This window comes from Dendrobium catenatum, unplaced genomic scaffold (assembly GCF_001605985.2).
Source record: "Dendrobium catenatum unplaced genomic scaffold, ASM160598v2 fragScaff_scaffold_908, whole genome shotgun sequence".
Taxonomy (NCBI): domain Eukaryota; kingdom Viridiplantae; phylum Streptophyta; class Magnoliopsida; order Asparagales; family Orchidaceae; genus Dendrobium; species Dendrobium catenatum.
In genome coordinates this window covers 409,807-420,503 of record NW_021319370.1, presented here as the reverse complement: position 1 = coordinate 420,503, position 10,697 = coordinate 409,807, and the positions used below count along the sequence as shown (strand labels likewise).

General features: G+C 36.3%; 1 protein-coding gene across 2 annotated transcripts in view; it reads right to left on the bottom strand.

Moving 5' to 3' along the window:
• LOC110112772 overlaps positions 1-7,108 on the bottom strand; it is a gene marked incomplete in the record, with an annotated part of 13,813 nt that extends 6,705 nt beyond the window's left edge. The window contains 4 exon segments of one of the 2 annotated variants that reach the window (XM_028697280.1): positions 1,797-2,229; positions 3,528-3,705; positions 4,500-4,595; positions 6,949-7,088. In XM_028697280.1, the coding sequence (XP_028553113.1) occupies positions 1,797-2,229; positions 3,528-3,705; positions 4,500-4,595; positions 6,949-7,032 (791 nt within the window). 2 annotated transcript variants of the gene reach the window in all.
• Positions 7,109-10,697: the final 3,589 nt, after the last annotated feature.

The window sequence follows — 10,697 nt, the reverse complement described above, 5'->3', positions numbered from 1 at the left end:
AAGTAGTCCATCCAATAAACTTCATCTTTGGAGTGGTTGTTGTGTATTAAGGGGTTTGTGTTAGACCGGTCCACTGGACCGGTCCAGGCGGGACCGGCTCATACGCGAACAAGGCGGAAAATGTCCGCCCGCGGGGATGCCGAGCGAGCCGCACGGTGTGCGGGAGCCAAATAGGAAAGAATTTTTGGGGAGTTAAGAGGGAAATTTGAATGTAGGGATTGTTTAGGGAATTCCTTTTGATTTGTATGCATTAAATAGCTGATTTGGGTAGGGTTTGAGTATCTTGAATTTGGCTGAAATTTGAGATCTCGTAGAACTAGGATTTCTTTGGGCTCTAGCGGCGTCTAGAGATTTGGGAGAGATCGATCCTCCTCTCGAATTGAGGATCAATTGTATCTTTGCTATTTCCTTGCAACTACTAGTAAAATACAAGTCTTTTCTCGGATTTTTCTGCAGTTTTTCCTGCTTTCCTACTGTTTTTGGCTGTTTTTCTACTGTGGACAGCAATTTTACATTGGATCTACTTGGTTTTGGTGAGAAACACTTGGAAATCCAAGTGTTTCCTATCAGCTGCCTGTGTAGTTTTTACGCGGAAGCAGAGGAGCGCAGACACAAAAAATGGGACATGGGTCCTCTAAACAGGAGACTGTCACGTGCGTACTGGTTCACGCATGAAGACTAAAACAGCGGGCTGGCAAGGGGCTCGCGTGTGGACCTGAATTGCTAAAATGAGCAGGGGATGGAGTAGAGGTGGGTTCGCGTAGGACTGTGCACACGGGCAGGTGGGGTCCAGGCAGTCGGGTGTATAGGATCAAGTGGGAGGCTGAAGTCGCTCGGGAAGCGTTGGGCTCAGGCCAATGTTTTGTGTGAGGAGATCACGTTGGGCTGGTGGACGAGTCACGCACGTAGGCTGGCGAAGTCTGAACGGGGAAAAAAAAAAGGGGCTGTGGGATTCAGAGCGTGGAATCGGTGTCGGGTCAGAGACCGAGGCGCTGGGCTATGGGATTCTGGATCGGGATAGACAGCGTGAGAGAGTGGACTTGAATTGCTAGCATGAGTAAGGCATCAGACTGCGCTCGTGCGGGATCAAAAGATTGTTTACAAGAACAAAGGTGACGACTGCTGGTGTGCAAGGCGGATACGTACGAGAGTTATTGCGGGCAATCAAGCGTGGGAGTTCAGGCCAGTTGTGAGATCGACAGTGGAGTCAGGGCGTCGCAATAGGCACAAGTTTGAGTGATCAGGTGGAGTAGAAGAGGTGACCGTCCGGTGGAGGCCTTTTTTTCCTTGGGTTGTTCTTTGCAAACAAAGGTGGAGGAGAAGAGGCAATCGGCGGGAAAGATTTTTTTTTTTTTTTCCTTAGGCTATTATTTGTGGAAAGCAGGTGTTTTCTCAGCTTTGTAAAATTAGACCAAGGTGGAGATTGTTAGTAATTTTATCCAATTTGTATGTTGTTATCTTTTTTACTATTTTGCCCTTCATTTAGATAGTTTTTAGTTTAATATGTATAGCTTGTATTGTTTAGGTAGAGCTGAATTGAATAAAGATTAAATCCTTTTTCTCTCCAAAATCTGAGTGCTCTCTCCCTTCTCCCTCTCCCTCTCATCCAAGAAGAGCAAGAAGTTCCTCAACAATTTTCCAACAAAATCAAATTAGAACATGTTATTATCGCGGGTATGCATGTCAGAAACTCAAAACTATACACTGTAACAAATGCAACTTAAAGAACTTGCAATATCAGATTGTAGAGTGATACTAAGGAATGAACTATAGAGGGGATTTTAACTATCGCATACCTTGTAAAGTAGGGGACTACCATTGACTGTTTATTACTTGTTGTAAAACTCTTCAACATGTTGAATTCTACAGCAACTGAGAGTAGATCCTTGATCTCAGACACGCCACCTGAGAGCAGCATATGACGGTTTGGGTGTACGGTAACATTTGTAACATTTGAACTATCCGAAATAAATTCCAGCAGAGGTTTTGGAATGTGAAAGTGCCTTGCTGAGTGCAAAATATGATCTAAATCGTGCACTCCGACCCCATAAAGAGAAAACATATCATAATTGTCAATAGCCACAGTTCTGAGTCCCATAAGATTAGACAACAATGAAGTATCTATGTTGTCTTCCTCACTGGTGCCGCTGAAAAGAAACTTCAGGATCTTTTCATGTCTAGTACACTGTTCAGCAATCCCAAAGCTAAGGACCGAATCAGGATGAGCATCTGTTTCCAACCAAGTATTCAAACGCTGAAGCTTAAGAGATTGAAAAATTACTGTAGGAAAATTATACCAAAGTTCATAAACATGAGCTACAGATTATCATTAAAGATAGACTTGCATTGTTTGTAAAAGACAAAGTTGATAGAGAACTAAGAGAATTAGATACCTGACATGCAAGTTATGATCTCCAAATTGGCTAAGCTACTAATGATTTTTGTAAGCCATAATGATGTGATGGCGTGGAGTAATTAACTTAACTAGGTATCTATCCTATAAAAATCCCCAATTGGGGAGAATGAGGGAAGAAGAATAATGAAAGTGTTTCCCCCTTTTATCTATTTTCATCTTCTTCTTTTTTCCCCTTCTTTGAGAGTAATTGAGCGGCTAAAGATGCTCATTTATCATTCATCATACATGTCCAAACTACCAAAGATAATTTGTCACCTAATCTTGAAGAGATATCATTATTGTCTTCCATCTAATATAATCATTCATTAATTTATATTTCCTATTTTTATCACACATTCATCTTAATATTTGTTTTTTTTAGTATAAAAAATAGAATTTTAATGATTGTCCATCATTTAGTAAATGTAGTTGCTAATAATCAGGAGATTACTAAGAAAATCATAAAGGGGGACATAACAACAAATTTTGCTAATAGGTAACAAAAAGTTGGATATCGCAGCAATAATTGCATCTACACCATAGAGAACACACTGATAATTTCCTGCAAAGCTCTAGAACACTGATTTTTTAGCTTACATCTTTGTATATGTATGTAATAAGCATGCAATTATCATCACCATCATTAACATTATCCCAGTTAGTTGAGGCTGGCTCTATGAATCTATTTCTATTTTCTTTTTTTCGAGTATTGTCTAAAGTATCGAGCCTAGGTAAATCATTCTGAATAACGTATATACATAACACCTTAGGTTTTCCGATTCATAAGCATGCATCATTCTTATATCAAGAGGCATACCGTTACATATGCATATAAATTTATTACTTCATAGTTCAATAGAAAGTTAATATGTCATCTTTTAACATATTATTTAGGTATTATATAAAAAATCATTTTTAACTTTTATTTTAACTTCACACAATTTTTAGATTTTGAGGCGTCGCCTCACGAATGAAAAACGCATCAGTACCCAATTGCGTAATTTTAAACCATGTAATGACATGATTGAAGAGGTGAGCTCAGAAAAAGATACTAAATATTTTATTTTAAAAATATTTTTTAGCAGAAAGAGGCATGAGCTCAGCAACTAATTTCTTTGATAAAGCATCAAACCTTGCATGTCTATAAGTACAGGTTTTTCCGACATTGGAATTGATCTTTGAGGATGTTTATGTGTTGGGAACATGTTCTTGGGAAACAATTTCTCTTCAACAGGTGGAGAACCAACCAGCACAGAAGCTGATTTTAAGATATCTCGTCTATTGCCATAACCTGGTAAGGATGTAATCTCCTGAACATTTGAAAAGAAAATTTGCATAAGGATGTGCATCTAAGACTTCAGAAAAAAAAAAAAAAAAACTCATATTTGTTAGGCCAATCCAACAGTTCTTTAGAAAGGCCTGCATTCTGGAAATTTTAATATCCGCAGTTAAAGGAAAGAACTCAACAAATTCCAATACTTTGGCATGTAGTCCTTCTTCCAATCAGCTAAATACAATGGATCCATCAAAAACTCTTTCTTTTTCAAAACAAAAAAATTAACAACCTTAATCACATTGATATCAAGTTAACTTAACTCAGTAAATGCGTGATTGAAGAAAATTTTCCGAAGACCGGTTTACAGAAACGAAGCTAACTATGTAGATTTTCTTCGTAAGGAGAATAGAAGACTGATAAAAATAAATATAATAAGGATAAAAATTCCAAAGTTTCATACAAAAATGAAGAAAATATGGAATAATGAAAGTTCCTATTACGTAAAAATCTTGCAAGCATCAAATAATGCTATAAAAAATAAATGAGACATCCAGAAGGAGGAAAATGAATGCTCAAGATGTATAGATCAAGATGATTGTCCATGAAAAGCACGCTTCTGCCACACATAAACAACCCAAAATACTTGAGATGCTAAAATCAACAATTTAGTAAGCACAAAATCTACAGTGAGTAAGAATAAAAAATATCAGTGACTAAGAATAACCATCTCGACAAATTAGTCCAAAACTTTTGTCTCTATGCACGTCTATTTCAATGTAGCCAAGTACATGATGATTAGAAGTCATAATACAAGGAAAGCCGCCTGACTTTGTGAAGTGCCAAATAACTGTTAGACCGGTCCATACGGGACCGGCCCAGGCGAATAGAGGTTGAAGTCTCCGCCTCCTGTACGTGACGATCAAGCTGCCCAGTTCAAAGGAACTGATAAGGAAGATTTTAGGAGAAAGTTAGGAGGAAAATTTGAATGTATTGACTGTTTAGAGATTTTCTTTTGAATTGTATACATTAAATAGTTTGTTTTTCTAGGGTTAGGGCATCGTGAATTTGGCTGAAATTTGAGATCTCTTAGTTTCTTTGGGCTCTAGCGGGGTCTAGAGGTTTGGGAGAGATAGATCCCCCTCTCGAATAGAGGATCAATTGTATCTTGGTATTTTCCATCCGTTATCTTTGATTATTGCAATAAAAACTAATGTTTTTTCTGGTTTTCGTTGAGTTCAAAAGAGATTTTCTTGATGTTTTTTTCCGAAATTGATAGGAATTACTGTAAATCTTAAAGTGTTTCCTATCAATAACCTCAGGAAATTTTTAGTCCCAATAAAGATAATTCATCTTTGAATGGCAAACTTATAATCAAATTTATCATACTGCATAAGATACCTGGAGCATAACAATAGCATGATAGAAACTCTATATAAACCCAAAGAAAAAAAAACTTTAACCATCATTCAACCAAGGCATACTCCTTCCCACTTAAAAGCAATAGTCATCCAAATGTCTTCAAGTGACTAGACTAGAAGTTAAAAAAAATTGCACCATGCATGATATAGAACTTTTCCCATGTCTATTAAGACAGAATTTAATATCACTGTTTTTCTTAGTCTTATGGGGGAAACTCGCAGCAGTTTTAAAACCTTACCTCACAGCCACAACAAATTATCCATAAAAAGCTGTCGATGAACATTCTGTGCTTTGGAATGAGAGATGCAACAAGTGCCACCGCAAAATTACATAAAACCTAAAGACTTTCCTCAAAAAGGAAAACTTTAACAACAAATTTCAAATCTTTCTATGGTTTTTGTTTCTTTTTTTGTTTGGAGGGATTCAAACCTTAGGCCAAAGTTCTTCCTAAAGTACATCCGCCAAAATGTGTAGTTCCGCAATCACACACTCATTCATTGATTTTGTTGATCCCTTGTAGTTTTTTTGCAAACCTACTATACCTAGAATCTTCCTTTCACAGTGTATTTTTGTAATCTTGGTGAAAGAATAAACTCTGCAAATTGTTGATCATGTGAAGCTTCAAAAGAGAATAATTTCAGTCGGTATAAATATCATATCTTTGATGAAAATACGGCCCAAAGTTAATTTGCGCTATCATTCAATAACACACAGCAGGGATAAATCTTTACCCATGGGAAATTTATATTTTTTTAGCCGGTTTCTAATTAAACGGATAAAAAAGGTTAAACATGTATCACTAGAAGCATGTTGTGTAACACCTTACACATCACATTCTCAATGATTACATATCAATCAGTAAAATAAACTCTCCCAGGATGGGGGAGGTCAGCAGTTTCCTAATTAGAGCAGGGTAAGAAAGATTTATAAATGATGATCTCAGCATCAAAGTTAGAAAATGTGACAATCTCCTTCATCTTCAAGGCAATGCTGTGCCCAAGGAGAAATTATTTGGTGCGGAGTGCAGACGCAGCTCTACGTCTGGACTCCAATTAAATTTGGACATGTGGATATTCACTGTGATCTTTTTTAAGAAAAATTTTCTAGAAATTTATAATGTGTAATTCAATGTACTTTTGGCGCGCTTTCACTTTTACTATCCTTTTGTTGCGCTTTTACTGTCTTTTACTTTTGTTACCTTTTTGCTGCGCTTTTGTTGTCATTTTGCTACGCTTTTGCTTTATGAGCAGTGAAATGGTGCGACGAAGAATAAAATGACCTAAAAACATGAAATCCAATTAAATCTCCACGTGTCCACTGCACTTTTCAAAATTTAATTGGAGTTCGGACGTAGAGCTAGATCCAGACTCCACACCAAATAATTTCTCACCCCAAAGCCACTAAATTATGAATAAACCTACATCAGACATCATGATAGTGTAGCCAATCCCTGTAGTTACATCTGACATGATCAAACAATTATTCCGCTGTATTGATGACGCATTAAATATTGTAAATTAAGAGATTACAAGTGCTAAAAGCACAAACAAAAATAAAACCCCTTATTCAATAAAGAAAGAATAACGCCAAACTCAATAAGCTCGCCCACCTGTCCATGGAAAGAACAATAAGCCAGAGAAAATATCTCTACGAAGCCATTTCATAAAATCCAATTTTTTTAGAGAAATGTAAGCATATCCAAAGCTAAACACAACTTCCATGCTTTTTGACTGGAACCTTGTTTTAAAACTTGCGCTATTGAAGCTAAAAACATATTTGGCTTCAGTAACAATACACCTAGTTCGAATACATCGAGCAAAGACTGGAAGCCCATCTTCGTAAAAGCTGATTGACTCACCTTGGAAGAACGGCAGCTGTTCTGGTCCTGATAGAAAGGAGCTAGGGAGAAAGCGGCGGATGCCATGAGAGAGAGCTCCGCCATCGCCAAACGACAAAGGCCGGATTTTTAATGAAGGCAAATCGATGGATTGAATAAGCACAAAGTCGCCGGTAAATTTCAAACGATCCCTGACCACAAAGAGCTCGCCCCTCCATTAGATTGAAAACAACTTGTGGCTTGGGCCAGCTGAGGGGGAAATTATTTGGTGCGGACACCAGCTGTGCGTTTGGACTTCAAGATTTTCAATTAAAACTTGATACGTGGAGCCCCCACGGTGGAGGAGATATTTAAAAGGTAAATTTACATGCATATTATTATATAACTATTATTTTACATATCTAACCACTCACTTATTAATATGACACTTATATCACCAAAATCCTATTACACATCACTTTTACCACTGTCTCCATGCACGCTCACTACGTCTCAAGTTTGAGTAACAGATTGAGGGGGATAACAACCAATAACTGTGCAAGCAAAAATGTAAAATCAACAGATGTCTCAAGTTTGAGTAAACAATTGATAGCATAGTTTATTCGATGTCAAATAGGGTTAAATTCTGGAATTCAATGTTTGAGCATATTGCAATAGATGAGTATTGAGGTACTCTTCCCATGTGTCTACACGTTGCTTTGCATTTATGCTATTGCTAAACAGAAAATTATATTGCATAAATGAAAGGGTGTTTTCTTAAAGTTCACAAACAAAGAGCTATGCAATGTGTTAACAGAATTTTTTTTGCAGTTTAAATGAGTTCTTCAAATTCATCCGTTATGAAAGTCAAGCGGCAGCAATCTCAAGTATACTGTCAAATGTGTTTTGTTCACCTGCCACCAAGGACCAAATAATGGAAGACAATTTTATTGCTATATTTTATAATCGAAGTGATAATGATTACCATTACTTTAAATGGGTTGATGAAGAAGAAGAGCCATGCTATGTCACATATTACGAATTTAATGCCTACGACAGAAGGAATTCTAAGAAGTTTGATCATATTCTCCTAATGATTAAAGTTGTTGTCGTGGTTGTTCTTATTGACATTACAAATCGACTTTATTTTGGCTAGTATTATGTGGTGTTGAAGTAGATTGTATGGATGGTTTTAGAAGACAATGTGTTATTTTAGTAGTTTATTTTGTATTTGTGGAAGGTTACTAGTTCTAGCTTTGTTGTGACTTGAGCTAGCTTTTTTGGCATGTATTCTATTAGTTTTTTGTATCTTCAATGATTTTGTGGAATGAAAGAAGTTTTTTTTTTTGTGTGCATCTTCAATATTCTTTGAGATTATTCACATTGTTCAATGCTATGGTTCTATTTCATTCAAGAGAGCTCCGCCTGATGCCAAGGGTTTTCAAAATCATGCAATTCTGTTCAAATTCAATGCTATGCTAATGTTTTAACTGAAACAATAGCATTTTCTCATCTTGACCGTAAGCAACATGTTCTGTTTTAACTCAATCAACAACAACAATATCAAGGCATTGACTACACTGCAACGTGTTCTGCAAAACTGAATGCTTACGGTCAAGATGACTTGGAGTTAAAATGAGTTTATTACAAAACGTGTTCTACAAAATTGGATGCTATTATTTCTAAATAGCAGTGTATCTGCTTACTATCTCCACATCATTTTTGCTGGGAGAAGTTTTTTGGAATTTATCTACAACAAGGCAATCTTCTCATATATTGCATGCTGCCATTTTCATTTCTGGAAGCTGGTTTGACAGCTCATTCATTAGCAGTGTTACAAAATATATAGCCAAAAACCGGATGCTTCTGTTTTGGTTCACCTTCTACATTAGCAGTGTTACAAAATATATAGCCAAAAAGATGCACAACCTCATATTAGTTATAGACCTTCCACATAAGAACAATCATATTCATCACTCTCAAAGATGTCATTTGGAGTCCTTCTGCTTGGTAATTTTGATCGTTTCGGTTGCCCCGCTTGCGTTAGCAATGTGTCATCGATGATGTTCTTTAATGGATTCTTGCATGTACTTCGATGATGACCCCAAATACCACATCTGCTACATTTGTGTACTTTTTTCCTTCTCCAAAAAATTTGGCAATCTTCTTCTTTTAGGTCTTTCCTCTAGGTCTTGTTGTATTTGACACTCCAACTTCAACCAAATATTTAACAACCTACCACTGATCCTTCCCATGTAACATATCAATAGCTCCATCGTACGCTAGCCGGTACTTGAAGCACTTATAAGTGGTCAACCTAACGTAACACATCAATGGAACATTAAATGAATAATATGTAGATATTACCTGTAAACGTAGTAGTAATTATATATATATATATATATATATATATATATATATATATATATATGATTTTCCACTGATGATGAATACAAATTATATGCTCAGCTGCAATGCATACTTCTTTAATGGCATCGCCTAATCTCTTATCCATGTCCGAAATGACCGCAAGTGTTTCTATCTGTGTGCCAATACTTTGTCCCAAGTTATGTAGGAACTATAACCATGTATTCTTAGTTTCGATTTCAACAATGGAAAAGCCTAAAGGGAATAAACCATTATTATTGTCAACTAAGGTTGCTGATAAGAGCATACCTAGGTGCTTGGATTTTAGGTGGCATGCATCCAAATTGATGAGAGGTCTACAACCAAATTTAAATCCATCAACACAGACCTTGAATCTAACATAGAATCTCTAAAACAAATTGTCACGTATGTCATTCGTATATGTGATATGTGAACCAGGATTTCTACCAACCAATTCAGTTTGTAGTGTCGGAACCCATTTATAATTATCATCTATATAGCCAAATATAATATCCTGAACTTGATCTCTCGACCTCCACAACTTCATGTATGGTAATGATAAATCATATTCTTTCTCCAAATTATTATTGATATCTTTTGGAGGAATATATAGATTCATTTTGACAATCTCTTAAATCTCATTCGCAACCCATGCATAAGTGGCTAGTTTATTCACAGCACGATTGATGTCAGGACAGGTGTGAACTCCATCAAGTCTCCTAACTTCAAAAGTGTGAGCATCTTCACAGAGTGAAGATCGAATTCTCCAATTGCAACCTTGGTAAGAACATGTTGCAATAACACGTTTCTTATCACTGCCTTGATTATGACCCCAAAGTTATCTCTTATGGCAACTGATCGAAAAGCATTCTTGAAACTTAATGCATCAGGGAAATAGGTGCTAACAGCTATATCTTTAGAACATAGAGTTGGAGCATTCAAAATAACATCGTTATAGTGAAAAGAACATTCAACCATATTTTTAGAACTCGCAACCTCCATAAGATTAGAATTTGAATCATGTTCTTCCACTTTTTGTACTGTAATGACAATCTAAACATGCAAATTATCATTCAATACTTTTATAAACTCAGCCTCCTCAACTTCAAAATTCATTTCTTTGTATTCCTTCGGTGATGTACAGTATATGTAATAATACAGATTATATGGATGACCCTTAAGCCATGGACATAATCTACAATTCTCTTCTCTAAGTACATAAATAGTTAGTTATACTTTATAAAATTTTACAATCCTTTGTTTGCCACCATCATACCTCTTTCTGTGTTGGACATTGGTTTGAACCCAGATCCCTCCAAACTTAAATACAACAACAATGTACTTTTTCTGCACTCCGTATAAATTATTTTCAATATTGTCACCATAAGCCTGCAGTTTCAATG